The sequence below is a fragment of the Mandrillus leucophaeus genome, unplaced genomic scaffold, assembly GCF_000951045.1.
Source record: "Mandrillus leucophaeus isolate KB7577 unplaced genomic scaffold, Mleu.le_1.0 Scaffold300, whole genome shotgun sequence".
Taxonomy (NCBI): domain Eukaryota; kingdom Metazoa; phylum Chordata; class Mammalia; order Primates; family Cercopithecidae; genus Mandrillus; species Mandrillus leucophaeus.
The window spans coordinates 1,994,353-2,011,119 of record NW_012103144.1 but is presented as its reverse complement, the minus strand read 5'-3'; the positions used below and the strand labels follow the sequence as shown (position 1 = coordinate 2,011,119).

The 16,767-nt window shown below is 36.6% G+C and overlaps 1 protein-coding gene across 3 annotated transcripts in view; it reads right to left on the bottom strand.

The window, feature by feature from the left end:
- The window catches only part of KCNQ5 (potassium channel, voltage gated KQT-like subfamily Q, member 5), a 565,034-nt gene that overhangs the window by 188,702 nt on the left and 359,565 nt on the right, over positions 1-16,767 (bottom strand). For all 3 annotated transcript variants that reach the window (XM_011987106.1, XM_011987105.1, XM_011987104.1), the window contains exon 2: positions 11,761-11,851. Coding sequence is in view for 2 of the 3 variants with exons in the window: in XM_011987105.1 (XP_011842495.1) it covers positions 11,761-11,851 (91 nt within the window). In the remaining variant the exon portion in view is untranslated. The remainder of the gene's footprint in view (positions 1-11,760; positions 11,852-16,767) is intronic.

The following is a 16,767-nucleotide window of genomic DNA, read 5'->3' as shown; positions in this document are numbered from 1 at the left end:
CTTAGAGATATATCTATTTTCTTATGTGGATAGGTCTTAAAGTGGGAACTTAAAAAAATGATGAATTAACCTATTTCTCTCTCATCTTCTAATTTAGCAATTTCACCGTGATTTCAAGGTTATTTTCTTCTGGAGTCAGTCAGAGGTTGTAGACAATACTGTACTTGAATTCTTCCAGGGCAGGGCAATGCCTTATTCATTTTTGGGACTCCAGACCCCAGCACAGGGGCTAAAATGTAGGAAGCATTTAATATATATTTGAGTTAAATTGCGTGAGTTAAGGAACTGGACCTGGAGAAATTAGAAGAGGAAGTAAGCAGAACCCAGGGAAATATATGAAAATCTATGAAAATCTATAGAAATCTACAGGATCAGCGATCAAGTGGGAAATCCAGAGTTGGGATACGTAGGCCAGAGCAAGATGGCAGGTCTCAATCAGAGAGGCAGTGAGCAAATGGGAACCACAGACAAAGCAAACTACATCTGGCAGGAGGCAGGTAACCTGCAGCTATGTAGTAACCAAAGGGGCGGAATACTTCTAATCTGCCGAGGAAAGCCCTCCCAGAAATTTCTGTGAGGCACAAACCAATTATACAGGACTTACAATTTTGGTTTAACCTGCAAGTTCTCTATATTGTTCTAGTCCATGCCCTTTCCCTATTCATGCTCCCTCTGTTTGGTTTAGGGCTCCATTGTGTTTTACTTGAATAACTTCACCTGCTTCCTGAATGTCCCCCATCCTATTACTCTCTACTCTAGTCCATCCTACAGTCAGGTCCTGCCTCTTGTCTGAATTTTGGTGCCATATCCATGATTCCATGAACATGTCAGTATTAGTGTTATATAATTAAATGGGCCATCTCCTTTCATTTACTGATGATTTACCACCAACTATTATCGTATTAAGTGGTATCACTGTATCAGCTTTGGATTCTATTCTCAGGAAATTTACAGTTCAACTGGTGCCTAATTTTTCTCAACTTCTCCCAACCCTGGCTCACCCTCCTTCAGTTGCTCATCTTCTTGCCCTTCCTTGTCTCACCAGGTATGCTCCTGTCTAAAGCTTTTGTCCTTGAAGCTCCATCTGCCTGGCATGTTCTTTTCCCTAATCTTTACATGCCTCGTCGCCTCATTCCATTCAAGTCTCTGCCACCCGTTTCAGTGGACTTCTCTAAACATACTATCTAAGCACTTCTTCATTACCTATTCTTTTTCTTGCTTTCCTTTTATTTGTGATATCTAATATATTGATTTTCCTGTTTGTTTATTCTCGGTCTTCCACAAAAACATGAGCTCCATGAGAACAGAGATTTTGACTGTTTTGTTCATTGTTATATCCTCAGCTCCTAAAAAAGAATGCCTCATCCATATTGGGTACTGCATACACCTTCTTGAATAAATGAATAATGGAGAAGATACAATGTCAAGTAGACAGGACTGAGGAAAGTTAGAGGAAAGAAAGTTTATTTCAGGAAGGAGGAGATATTTGGTCCAGGTTTCAAATGATGGAAATGATCAAAGCATGGAAAGATAGTAAGGGAAGGGTATTTTTCCTTCTACTGACAAACATTTTGGCTTCTTTCATTTTCCAGTAACCGTGTAAAATTTTCTTACTACCTTGTTTCTCTTTCTGTCTCAGTTGGATATACTTTTGTGAAGCTCAAAAAGGCATAAAAGCTAAACATCAGTGTGGACCTGGTTGAGTATGGCTCATCTATAGCTGTAAGGATGTCTGCTGGGTAGCCTGTCAAGTCTTGAAACAAAGTTGTATAGAGTTCGGTGGTATAGCCTGGACCACTTGGTTAGACATCAATGTTTGCATAGAAATATGGAAAATTCTTTCCTTCCTTAATTGTAGATAGAGGCATGGTCTTTTTCAGGCACAATCATTATCTTTAACTTCAAAAATTCTTTCCTCTAATATCTGAAATACTTTTTTGGGGCAACTTACTATGTTATTATCCCTCTGTTAAGATTCAGTGTAGGTGTTTAACTATTCCTGCTTTTTTCTTTTCAGTCATCGGCAGATTGATGAGGGTCGTTAGTCTCTGTGAATCATTTTAGAGTTTATTTGCATTTTCCTTGATGAAAGAAAAGCAAAGGAAAATAATTGCAGTTTTCAATGTTCATTGGGATATTCTGAGAGCTTTCTGCAGTAAATTATAGGGATGTGATAAATCTAAAGAAGCATCACTCATTCCTCACATCTGATTGCTTCATATCTCATATTGCGTTACTGCCTTTACAAACATAAGATTTAATATCCTCAAATCATTCTTATCCTTACACTCTGTTATCCTCTTACAATGTTTAATACCAGAAGTTTTAAATGTAAAGACTGCTGTCATCTCATTCTATATCAAATCCATACAATTTCATGTGCAAACCTTTCTACTTTGCAAGGACTGGTAAACGTGCTTGTGGCTGATTTTTCCCTCCCTTGTTAATACTGGTATATAGGAAGTGACAACAATGTCTCTAATTCTTCAATACCATGTTATATATATAGTGAATAGTTATATAGCAATTAAAATGCATGTACCCACATTAAAAAAGAAAACATGTAACAAATTAATTATGTAGCTGTTATTACCTTTTCAAGGGGATACTTCACTTTACAAAAGAATTCCCTATGGATTTTCCTTAAATAGTAAGCTCCACTAGTGCATTTAAGATATAATTAGACCTGCCTACATTGAGTTTGTACACAATTCAGGAGCAGAGTCACTGTGCAAGGAAACAATAAACCCATGTTTACTTTGCTACCTGAAGCATAAGGAGAAAACACGCATATGTAGAAGCTGTCAAACATCTGGATGCTTGGGAAAGCCTGGATAGAGTACTCATCCAGATGCTGAGCATGATCGATTTGTAGTTTGGCGTCTTTCTAACACAGCAGGAGGGTACAGGAGCAAATATACTGAGACAGGCTCTATCTTGCTAAAATTGATAGTGGCATTCCTTTTACTGCAATTTTAGAAATGATAACCTGCAATAAGAATTTTGCAAATAATATGCATCACTTTCATCAAATGGAGTTTTCTGTTCTCAACATGATGGACAATTTTCATCTAAAAACTTAAAACAAATACTTTAAAATTAATCTGGATGGCAAGAAGTTCTTCAACAGAGAGGAAATGCACTCCAGACAGTATTGTTCTCAAAAAGGTGGGAAATACAATGCTAAAACCTACAACCTTTGGCTAATGAAATCAAAACAAACCAAACAAAACTTACCATAATAGTCTAACCTGGAAATAGGAGAACTCATTTCAACAGCATGTTACTCACCTGAGCAAAGTGAACTGGGACTAGAAGATCAACCGTTACACTTGACTATTTACCGCATGAATCTAGCTCTTCAATATTTGCAAAACAGAATTTAGAATTCTCAGTACAAAGAACTTCTAGTGGTCTGAATTAATATGCCCATTTGTGATAATTTGGTAAGTGGAGCTCTTTATGAAAGCATAACATCCTAAGTAAAAGTGTTGTAAACCTCATTTGGTATATATGGAACAAAAAGGAGCCTTAGACATGAGCACTTCATTGAGTGCTGGCAAATACTTTTTGGTAGACTTGTCAGCCTTGAAAGAAGCAAGAGAATGAGAGGCAGCAGGATGCTCTGAAGACAGCTCAGTCTTTTCCTCAGCCAGGCCTAGGCTGGAATCTTGGCTGTTTTACACTTGGTGTGTTATCTTGCACAACTTATTTAGCTATTTGTGAAAATGGGAGGGGATACTTACATTGCCAGTTTTATTTTTCTAATAAGAAACCAATGAGCCTAATAAATGAAAGGTACTTAAAAAATGCTGGCTCCCTTTCATTTTTGATGGAGTCACCAAATATAGGAAATTAACACCAGCTTTTAACCGTCCTTGGAATGTGGACACAAAGTTTCATACATGTTCTTGAGTTCACAAATTTTATCACCAGGGTGATGGCACAGCAAGCAAGTCCATCAGATCTGGAGTTATTCCTGCCCAGTGTTACACTCAGTAGATGCAGGCATGGAGAGAAGAGATATAAAGCCACAAGCACTGTCATCAGACGTATTTACTAAAATGCTGCAACAATTGAAATCAGTTTCATTAGTCACCAGAAATAAGTAGCTATTGTGAACACATGCTGCATGCCGAATGTATACCACTGAGTCACTTTTAGAGAACATGTTCACATAGCAAGCTTACATAATTAAGTGTTTGATTGTGGTGAGAAAACTCTTACACAGATACTTGTTTTCTATTATAAAATATAATATTTTCTCAAGTGTAGCATTTTCAACTATTCCACAGTTCACCTGTACTTGTGTCCCTATGAGGTCTCCATTTTACATGGAGGATCCTGTGATGATCATATTTGCTAGCTTTCAAAGAGTTTTCCTTCTGTCGGGCCCAGTCCTAAGCATGTACTTGAATTTATCTAATTTTCACATCAGCCTTATGAAGTAGGCTATATCATTAACCACCTTTTTTTGAGTTTTAAATTTCATTTAATTTTTTTTTAATTTTTAGTTTTATTTTAAGTTCCAGGGTACATGTGCAGGATGTGCAGATTTGTTACATAGGTAAACATGTGTCATGGTGGTTTGCTGCATCTATCAACCCATCACTTAGGTATTAAGCCTAGAGTGTATTAGCTATTTTTCCTAATGCTCATTTAATTTTTAAAAATATTTTTCTCAATTTTTTGTATTGTGGTAAAATATACGTACTATAAAATTTACAGCTTAACCATTTTAAAGTATGGTTCAGTGGTATTAAATACATTCATAATGTTACAGAACCATCACCACCACCCATCTCCATAACTCTTTTCTTCCTGTAATGCTGCAACTCTATCTGTTAAACAATAACTCACTATTCCCTGATCCCTATAGCCCCTGGCAACAACCATTCCACTTTGTCTCTATAATTTTTTCACTATTCTAGATATCTCACTCATATAAGTGGAATCATACATTTTTTTTTTTTTGTGGCTGGCTTATTTCACTTGGCATAATGTTGCCAACATTAATCCATGTTGAAGCATATGTCAAAATTTCCTTCCTTTTTAAGGGTGAATAATTTTTTTTTGTATGTATATACCATATTTTGCTTATCCATTCACTTGTCAGTATACACTTGGGTCTTTTCCACATTCTGGCTATTGTGAATAATGCTGCTATGAACATGGGTGTACACATCTCTTTGAGACCTTGCCATCAATTTTTTTTGGCGCACATCCAGAAGTGGAATTGCTGCATTGTATAATTCTATTTTTTAGTTTTTTAAGGAAAAAAAGCTGTATTGTTTTCCATAGTGGCTATAGCATTTCACAGTCCCACCAATTGTGAACAAGGGTTCTTTTCCCACATCCTCACCAACATTTGTTATTTCCTGTTTCTGTGATAGTAGCCATCCTAATGGGTGTGAGGTGGTACTCGGTGTAGTTTTGATTTGCACTTCCCTAATGATTAATAATGTTGAGCATCTTTTCAGGTGCTTATTGGTCATTTGTACCTCTTTTTCTTGAGAAATGTTTATTCAAGTCCTTTGCTCATTTTTGAATCAGGTTGTTTTTGTTGTTGAGTTTCAGAAATTCTCTACATAGTCCAGATATTAACCCCTTAACAGGTATGTTATTTGCAGATATTTTCTCTCAGTCTGTGTGTTGCCTTTTTTCTCTGTTGATACTGTCTTCTGATGCACAAAAGTTTTAAATTTTTATGAAGTTCAGTTTCTCTATTTTTTTCTTTTGTTGCCTACTCCTTTGGTGTTATGTGCAAGAAATCACTGACAAATCCAATGTCATGAAGCTTTTGCCTTATGTTTTCTTCTAACACAAATCCAATGACTTGAAGCTTTTGCCTTATGTTTCTTCTAACAATGTTATAGTTTTAGGTCTTTAATGCATTTCAAGATAATTTTTGTGATTTGTCTTAGGTAAGGGTCCAACTTCATTCTTTCACATGTGGATATCTAATATTTCCATCACCATTTGTTGAAAAGACTGCCCTTTCCCCACTGAATGGTCAAAAATCATTTGACCATATATGTGTGGATTTATTTCTGGACTTTCTATTCTATTCCATGGGTCTAAATGTTGGTCTGTATGCCTATATATAACATAAAATTTACGGCTTAACCATTGTATAGTTCAGTGGTATTAAATACATTCATAATGTTACAGGAGACTACCTCATGATTGATTACTGTAGCTTAAATACATTCATAATGTTATAGGAAACTACCTCATGATTAATTACTATAGCTTTGGAGTAGTAAGTTTTAAAATAAAAAATTATGAGTCCTTCAGCTTTGTTCTTTACTTTCAAAATAGTTTTGGCAATTTGGGGTCCCTTAAAATTCTGTATGAATTCTAGGATGGGTTTTTCTATTTCTGCAAAAAACATCATTGGGATTTTGATAGGAATTACATTGAATCTGTAGATGACTTTGGACATGTTAACAATATTAAGTTCTCAAAACTATGGACATGGAATGTATTTCCATTTATTTGTGTCTTATTAATTTATTTCAGTAATGTTATTGTAGTTTTCATTGTATAAGTTCTTCATCTCTTTGGTTAAGTTAATTCCTAAGTATATTTTGATATTATTATAAATGGAATTGTTTTCATAGTTTCCTTTCTAAATTCTTCATTGTTGGTAAAATGCAACTTATTTTTGTATATTGATTTTGCATCCTGTTACTTTGTTGAATTTATTTATTATTTCTTACAGTTTTTATTTTTTTAATCTTTAGGGGTTCCTACATATAAGATCACATCATCTGTATACAGGGATAATTTTACTTACTTTTTCAATTGGGATGCCTTTTGTTTCTTTTATTTAATAGTTGCCTAATTGCTGTAGCTAGCAATTAGTACAGTCGTCTAGTACTTTGTTGAATAGGGATGGCAAAAGCAGACATCTCTGCCTTCGTCCTGATCTTAGAGGAAAAGTTTTAGTCTTTCACCTTTATAGTATGATGTTGGCTGTGGGTTGTTCATATGTGGCTTTTATCATGTTGAGGTAGTTTTCCCCTATTCCTAGTTTGTGGAGTTTTTTTTTTTTTTTTTTAATCATAGAAGGACATTGAATTTTTTTCAAACGTTTTCTTCTGGCATAATTGAGATAATTATGGGGCTTTTCCCCTTCATTCTGTTAATGTGGCCTATATCATTGATCAATTTTTGTGTGTTGATCATTCTTTCATTGAAGGACTAAATCTCCTTTGGCCAAGGTGTATAATCCTCTTAATACGCTGTTAAATACACTAGCATTTTGTTGATGATTTTTACACTAATGTTTATAAGAAATAATGGTCTATAGTTTTCTTTTTCTTGTGTCTTTGGCATCAAAGTAATGCCTCATAGAACTAGTTAGGAAGTGTTGCTTCTTCTTTATTTTTTTGGAACAGTTTCAGAAGGATTGCTATTAGTTCTTTAAATGTTTGTTAGAATTCACTAGTGAAGCCATCAGATCCTGGGCTTCTTTGTTGTTGTTGAAAGATTTTTGATTACTGATTCAATCTCCTTACTAGTTATAGCTCTATTCGGTTTCTATTTCTTTGTGATTTAGTCTTGGTAGGTTTTGTGTTTCCACAAATTTGTCCATTTCATCTAGATTTCCAATGTGTTGTCATACAATTGTTCATAGTACTCTCTTATGGTCCTTTTCATTTCTGTAGAATCGGTAGCAATGTTCCCATTTTCATTTCTGATTCTATTAATTTGAGTATCCTTTTTTCTTAGTTCATCTATCCAAAGGCTTGTGTGTTTTGTCAGCCTTTACTAACAGCCAACTTTTGGTTTCATTGATTTTCTTCATGGTTTTTCTAGTCTTTTTTTCATTTATCTATGTTTATTGTTTCCTTTGTTCTGGCTAGCTTGGGTCTAGTGTATTCATTTTTTAGCTCCTTAAGTTGTAAAATGAAGCTGCTGATTTGAGATATTTGTTTTTTTTTTAGTGTAAGCATTTATAGCTATACATTTTAATCTTAGCACAACTTTCACTGTGTCCCATAAGTTTTGGCAGGTTGTGTTTTGTTTTCATTAATTTCTAAGACTTATTTTTTGACCCACTGGTTGTTTAAAAGTATGCTGTTTAGGCTGGGTCTGGTGGCTCACGCCTGTAATCCCAGTACTTTGGGAGGCTGAGGCGGGTGGATCACTTGAGGTCAGGAGTTCAAGACCAGCCTGGCTAATATGGTGAAACCCTGCCTCTACTGAAAATGAAAAAAATTAGCAGAGAGTGGTGGTGTATGCCAATAGTCCCAGCTACTCAGGAGGCTGAGAGGCAGGAGAATCTCTTGAACCTAGGAGGTAGAGGTTGCAATGAGCCAAGATCCCACCACTGTACTCCAGCTTGAGTGACAAAGTGAGACTCTGCCTCAAGGAAAAAAATAAAAGGCATGCTGTTTAATTTTTGAATATTCCAGTTTTATTTCCGTTATTGACAATTAACTTCATCCCATTGTGGTTGGAAAAAATACTTTGTGTGGTATCCATCTTTTAAAGTCATTGAGACTTAACATGGGGCTAACATAATGGCCTGTGTTGGAAAATGTCCCTGTGTGCTTGAGAAGAATGTTTATGGTATTGTTATTGGGTAGAGTGTTCTGTGTAGTCTGTTAGACCTAGTTGGTTTATTGTGTTAAGTCTTCTGTTTTCTTACTTATCTTCTGTTTGGTTGTTCTATCCATTATCGAGAGTAGGGTATTGAAGCCTTCTACTATTATTGTACAACTATCTATTTCTCCCTTTAATTTTGTCAGTTTTTGCTTCATGTATTTTATGACCTGTTATTAGGTACATAAATGTTTATAATTATTACATCTTCTTGGCGTATTAAATCTTTTATTAATATATAATGCCCTTCTTTATCTCATAACTTTTTTGATTTAAAGTCTATTTTGTATGATATTAGTATAGCCACTTCTGCTCTCTTTTGTTTACTATTTGCATAAAATATCTTTTCCACCCTTTTACTGTCAAAGCATTTGTGTCTTTGAATCTAAAGTAAGTCTCTTGTACTAAGCATATACATAGTTGAATCATGTATTTTTATCCATTCTGCCAATCACTGGTTTTTATTAGAAACGTTTATCCACTTACATTTAAATTAGTTACTGATAAGGAGAGGCTTTCATCATTTGGCTCTTTGTTTTGTATATACTTTATAGCTTTTTTTTGTTTCTCATTTCCTGCATTGCTACCCTCTTTTGTATTTAGTTCATTTTTTTTTTCATAGTGAAATGTTTGAATTGCTTTCTCATTTCTCCTTGTGTGTATTCTACAGCTATTTTCTTTGTGGTTGCCATGGGAATTAAATTAACATCCTAAAGTTATAGCACTCTAATTTGAATTTATACCAGTTTAACTTTAATGGCATAGAAAAACTCTGTTCCTTTACATCTCTAGCCCTACTCCTTTCAGTTATTAATGTCAAATAATTACATCTTTACACACTGTATTCCAAAAAAGGAAAAAAGAAAAATGAAGCATGTGGGGAGAACCCTTTTAATCCCCTGGAAGTCACTTCCGTTGGTGGGGGAGGGGCTGACAGCAATGGGTGAAGGTGCAGCAACAATGGCTGCCACATTTTTTGTCTGCTCCTCCGTGATCAGAAGCAGCAATTAGTGATCCAGGGTCAGATTTCTGATATTTGGAGGACAGGGTTCTTTTTGCCCATCCTGGCTCATATAAGCTGTGTTCAGGTCCCTCCTAGAACATGTGCACAGCTGCCTGCAATGGGCCTGGGTGTAGGGGATGGGTAGCTATCACTGTGCTAAGAGCTGAAATGGACCGAAATTAACTGCAATTTTACCATCTAAGCCTTCCTCTGGAAGTTGCAAACATTCCATAGATTCCAGAGCTCCATCCATTGAATTACATCAAATTCTGCCAGTGCAGAAAGATAGTAGGATTAACAAACCCTCTCCCTACAGAAAGCCTTGTTGCAATAGGTTTCTGCGAATATCTATCTGTAACACTAACCACTTGCTCAAAACAAAGGCCTCATCTGCATAGAGGAACTCATTTCTACCTTGCTAAATCTGAAAGCATTCAAGACTGACATCTACATTTTTATTTTCTACTAAATGCACTCTACTTACTAAACTCTGATCTATTCACTATTCAACAGGTTTTAAAAGTCAAGATACTAATCAGTTTTAGACTTTGAAATTACATGGGTTTCTTTGGACTATTTAGAAATTCATTAGCAATGACAGAATTTACATTTCAGAGGTTTGGAGGATATAAATCTAACATTTTAGATTTTTGACCTGGCTCTGAAAGAAATCTTTTCATGAGATTCCTAATGATTGATTTATTCCTAATATTGGTCATGCAGTAGATCGTTTTTTGTTTCCAAGTTTAAAAATCAGATTTATATTTTCAGTCTAAAATTCCTGGTTGAGGTTCTATATGTGGACCTAAAAGCCAGCTATACCTTAGCCCCTGGGCTCAGATCATTTGTTGTTATCAAAAGGGTGGACAAGGTTAAAAGCCTACTTTCTACCCAAAGGGAAAGCTTGCAAATGGAACAGATCTCTGATGTGCTCTTTGGTCTATCTGTTCTCTACGTTGGGCTTTGAAACGGTAACCTTCACGTGAGCAATATGCTGCTGGAGCACAATTTGTATGCAAATGAATTGAGAGAGATTTATTACAGATTCAAAATGAGTTCTCCCTGATATTGCACTGAAAGACTTGATGATGTCTTAGCAACCTTAAGTATAAACTAGCCATCTGAAAGCAAAGGTAGGAAAAGCATCTGCCCTTCTCTCAGGTTATATGAGTTGAAATCTTTCAGTTTCTGCCTTCATGGTAGTAACAATTTTTTCATATTCAATATTTATTGCTGTAACATAACCAATCTCTGCTTATTAGGGCACATAAACCATCTTACCGTTTTCCTCCCCCTGCTTCTGTATACCCCTAGGCTCTACAGAAACAGTGAGCTGTTCCAGTTTGTAGTTCATTCAAATAGCTCTAAGACTGTCAAATCTGATAATTTTGGACAAAGTGAGTGGGTTAAAATAGTTGAAAATGAACCAAACTTTCAATCAGATGTGATTTGAGTTTACAGTGCTATAGTTTAGTTGTAATAGAAAGTATGAGAGCTTAAAAGGCTCAGAATAATTCAGATAAAATTATCTTGGGGTCTTTTTCCATTTTAAAGTGAATCGAGCAATTCTGTGTGCTTGAGGATTGACAGCATAATGGCAACAGAGCAAACTGCAGAATTTATCACCAGGTAACTGCATTAGCAGCAAAACTCATAATGCAGTCTGTTGGTGGAAAAGAGCATGAAGGAGCCTTCTATTTTCTTATGAGGTGCCATATGTTCATAGTTCTTGGCCAATTATATTTAGCTACTGCCGAATTACAGTTATTGGAAAATGCTCTCTACTCTATAGTCTTTCACAATGTAATGACAGGCCTCATAGATAGTGACTCTTCTTATATAATTTGTTTATTAGCATAGATAAACATACTCAAAACTGCTTTCTAACATTGCCTTCTATTTATGATATATCTATAACACCAGATATTGCTGTGTAATAGCAATCCTGAACATTTCTATGTATTTCTAAGGATTGACTACATGTTAAATTGGTGGGCAAATGTTTCAGTAATCTTTGAAACTTTTATATTTCACAGTAACTCTTTTTTAGATAGAATTTTTTTGTAGGATAAGATGCATAGTACAAATGTTATAGGCAGTTCTTATATAACATTCAGGTACGTTCTTGTTCATGTTTCACTTACCAGGATCAAGAGGCAACTTGAGGCCAGTTTTGTGTGCTCAGGGATGGTAGAAAACACTGACAAAATCAAGCAACCAAAGACAAGGAGAAAACTGTAAAACAACAAAAAAGAGAAATCTGATAAGAACCTTGCTTTATTATCACAGACTTAATTTCTTGCTTCAAATGAATAAAGCACCAGGCCCATTAAATTAGCACATATTAAGTCATAAAAACTCTGGAAGGGACTAGCCATTTTGGATATTAAAATACAGTATGATATACAGTGCAAATGGGGCTCCTCTGCAACTTTATTGATGAAAAAAAGGTTGTGTTTGTGAGTTTGTGTGTGGCATGCTGCATTTAAATGTTAACATCTAAGAGTTTGTGAATTTCCCACACAACTTCCTTCCCAAACAACGATCCTGAGAGAGGCCCAGAAAGTATGTTTTTGCTCTCCTATCTGGGGAGCACACGCCACAGTCACTCTTCTTTTAAAGGAGCAGAGTCTGTCTCCTGTTTGGCAACTTTGCTAAACTATCAAGTGTACTCATTGGCTGATACTGAGCCACCAGCTTATTTTCAGGGTCTGATATTGCTCATGGATTCTCATTTGCTATCCCTTTATGTTATTAATAATAAGATCATATATTAATAAAAAGAATAGAAAAGGAAGTGAATGATTTCCTCTGCTATCCATGCACTTTCCATTTCCTTTTAGTCAAACTGCGGGATAAATGACTTCTTAGCTCTGTCTATTCATATATAAGGATAAGGAACAGAAGTCAGGATCAGGCATTGCCTACCAATTAATCTACAGACATTTTTATTCCTATAAATGTGTAACTTCTAGGATCAAGGCGGGAGCTGAGTTTCCAAGGAAAATGTCTACTAAAAGGGAAGGTTCTGTTTCAAAGTTGAAGTTACTTATTTGAAAGGCAGGATTAAAAAACAAAAAACCTGAGCTACTTGCTCTAGGCTATATTTTTTACTTTTGTTCATCTCTGGGAAATTCATACAGTAAGCTGTTTTAAAATATCAAGTTTCTATGCTCCTCTGGATGATGGTAAAGTTAGTCTCTGACTCCTCCTTGCTTCCCCTGAAAAGTCTTACAAGACTTACTACCATACTTGATTGGAAGTTCCCAAAGGTCAGGGTTTGGGCAGTATAGCCAGAGTTTGGTTAATTATGCCTACAGGACAAATCTGGCTCCTAATGCCTGTTTGTGTAAATAAAGTTTTATCAGCACACAGTCACACTCATTCATTTATGTATTGTCTATGACTGCTTTCATGCTACGATTGCAGAACTGAGTAGTTACAACAGGGACAGTAAGGCCCACAGAAATGTTTGTTGACCCCACCTCATCTATTCCTTGTTTCCTTATATTTATCTCAACATGTTTTCTATGCTGATAATAATGACTAACATTCATAGAGTGGTTCCTATAAGCTGGACAATGTGCTAAGCCCCTTTTAAATGCATTCTCCTCATTCTCCTTATATTATCCATTATCTCTACGTTATCCCCAGAAATCTATGGGATACAAAATATTATAATCCCCATTTTCCAGATATGAAAACTGAGAATTAACATTTGTAGCTCATCCAAGGATGTGTAGCAGAAAGAGAATCTAAGCACTGTGTAGTCTAAGCCTCTACACAGTGCTGCTGAATAAGCATCAGAGATAATGGTGATAACATTCTCAGCTCAGGCAGACACTTCTCTATCTCCTCAAACTGAGGGGGAAGGGGTTGCCATTCTAAACGGAAGAAGTCTCCAAGAGGAAGGAGTCGGCTAGTGGAAAAAACCTAATATGTGATGTTGGTGATTCATCATGCTTTTTTATTTCTCATTTTTATTTTTTTAGAAATAGGGTCTTTCTCTGTTGACCAGGCTAGAGTGCAGTGGTGCATTCATAGCTCATTGTAACTTTAACCTTGAACTCCTAGAGTTCAAGCCATCCTCCCACCTCAGCCTTCTGAGTAGCTGGGACTATAGGCACAGGCCAGCAGGCCTGGCTAATTTTTAAAAAAATTTTTTGTAGGGACAGGGTCTCACCATGTTACTCAGGCTGGTCTTGAACTCCTGGTCTCAAGGGATCCTCACAACTCAGCATCCCAAAGTGTGTCTGGCATCATCCTACTTTTGTTTCATGCATCTAATGATTCAGGATACTGTGGATTATATTTTAAGTTGGTCCTAATGGACTAAAATTTGTAAACTAGTGGTCAAAATCCAGTGCACCTACCTGACCCCCAAGCTACAAATGAGAAAGTGAAATACAAGGATTGCTAAGGTAGTTGGGAGGATGATGTGGCATCAGATGACAGTGACAGATGTTCTCCTCTGGCGAGTAGCCATTATCTGGATACTCTCTCCGCTTCCCCACCAAGTCCAGGTTTACCAGAAAACACTTGGAAAATGAGCAGGAGATTATTTAATCATTAAGATATTTTCCTCCTTTGAGAGCATCTCAGTGACAGTTTTATAATCTCTATGTCTGTGTTCAAAATACACCTTATTGCTAGTTTCTTCTTCATCAATATTTGAATCCTAGAAGGAGGGTACAAAATGTGAAAGGCAGCAAGTCAGAAAACGAATGAGGCAAGTTATTTGCTCTCTGTTTCATGGAACAAGAATTATCAAAGTTTGCAGAACAGGGTGAAACAGGTGGCTGAACTGGGAGTCTGGAGCCAAGTGGAGGAGAGGCTTATAGGGCAGAGTCTGCATTTAGTTCAGTAGAAAATGGGGAGCCATTGAAGATTTCTGGACAGGATAAAAGGGTCATCAGAGTTGCCTTCTGGGAAAATTTAAGTTGGCAGCAGTGTGTAAAGAATGCATCTGAGTCGTGAGAGGCAGGAACAAGGGTAACAGTGAATCTAGGTTAGGCTGTAAATGAACATAGTAGAAATGAGAATGGAATAAAGAGGGAGACTGAAGGGATGCTGTAAATTGAGGAGCAGAGTCTGGAAAGTGGGTGTGGTGGCTGGAAAGTCTGAGATGACCATACAAGTTAGGAGAAGAAAAGTCAAAGTCAGAAGGAGAAACTGGTTTTGGGGAGAAGAGGATAAATCTAGTTTTAGACATCCAAGTGGAAATGTGGATTTAAATCTCAGGTACAAATTCTAGCTGGAGATATGGAAGTATTTTCCACTCCCCCAGAAGAAGTAAATGTATGGAATATGTTATCCTGACAGTGCAGACAAAGCATATAAAGTTTTGGTAAATAAGCATGGAGGATATTCTAGAACCACTTCTTTCATTTGGCAAATGACATCATGGAGAACAATGAACACATTCTGCTCTGAATTAGCTCTTGGTACCATTGCCAGGGGCAGACTTTCTGGCTGGAGAAAACACTGAACTGACACAGAGTGACCCCTCTAAGGTGACAGTGTTCAGATGTTGGGCTCATTGGCAGTGACATAGTGGGGTTTGTGTGTAGTTCTGCTGATACCATTGCTTCTGAGGATCCCGTGCATGCTGATGACTGACCATGACCCCAGTGCACCCCTCTGGTGGTTGAATACAAGTAGAAGCAGAGGCAAGAGTCACTGGGATCAGACTATACTAATGTGGAGTCCATGGTTCTCTAGGGGATCTGTGTGTAAAATTTAGGGGGTTGTGAACATAGCGGGGAAGAATTATGTGTTTATCTTTCACTAACCACAGCAATAGATCATGATGGTATTAGCAGTACTTGTGACTTTGTTGCTCACAAAAATTACAGATTTTAAAATCCCATTTTACAGTTGTAGATGAAACCCTAATTGTTTCATCTTGCATATTGATTTTGCTCATCATTTCAAGATTATGTAGCAATTAGCCCCACTGCTAGGGGTTGTTTATAATGAAGAAGCATATGCATCGCCATATTGCAAATTTGTGTAATGTTTTAATAACAGATTTCAACATATTTTTTCCTTTTGTAGTCACATATATTTGAGGAATGGTTCATCGTTTCCACAAGATTGCCAAAGTGCCCATGACACACATAAAAATTAAGACATCTGTAATTGAGAATTGGTAAGATGGGGCTGGAAGAGGGACCATTTTTGCACCTGTCAGCTTTATGATCAGTTTAAAAAATATGAATGTTTTTCCATGTATATATTAATCCTGATGTATCAAAAGATGGATGTTCCTTCAAAATTAGTCTGGAACAGCTATTGGCCTTTATTTTGCCTGAAACAGTCATTTATATTTTGTTTCTGAGGAAATTCATTTTGATCTAGATCTTTTATCCAAAACTTTTTATTTGGAAGGCACTGATTATTGTAAGACAAAAAGAAGGAAATTTATGAAAAATTTAAATATTACCAGCTCAAAGGACTCTATGTTTACTCAAGAAAACTATCATCAGCATTTCTTGTGGGTTAATTAAGAATCGATTTGTCAGATTTAATTTGACAAAAAGCTTGACTTGGGAATCTCATGGGTGCTTGTATAACAGATGATGTCCAGCTTCCAGAACTAGTGCATCAAGCACAGATTCATTTAGCAAGAATGAAAATGATGTGAAAATAAAACATTCAGAAAAGCTCTGCTGAATGAACCATAGCAAGTTACCCTATTGTCATGCACACAAGTGCACAATCCCCAGGCACTCACAAAGAATTGTGAAAGATGCAATGAAGAAAGGAGAAATGGAACTGAGGTTTAAAGTAGACATCTCCCTGAACTTAGCGTGATACAACAGGCAAATCAACAGAGTAGGCTTTGCTGATTGAAGCAACCACACGTTTCCACCTAGAAGGTGCTCTCTGCAAGCATTTTGGCAGACTATAAGCATTCCATGGCATAATGGCCCATGTAAGTTAGTTATACTTATTAAGAAAGTTTTGAGGGAGGGGAGATCTTAAATTTTTTTTTTTTTTGGTTTTTGAGATGGAGTCTCACTCTGTCGCCCAGACTGGAGCGCAGTGGCATGATCTCGGCTCACTGCAAGCTCCGCCTCCTGGGTTCATGCCATTCTCCTGCCTCAGCCTCCCGAGTAGCTGGGACTACAGGCGCCCGCCACCACACC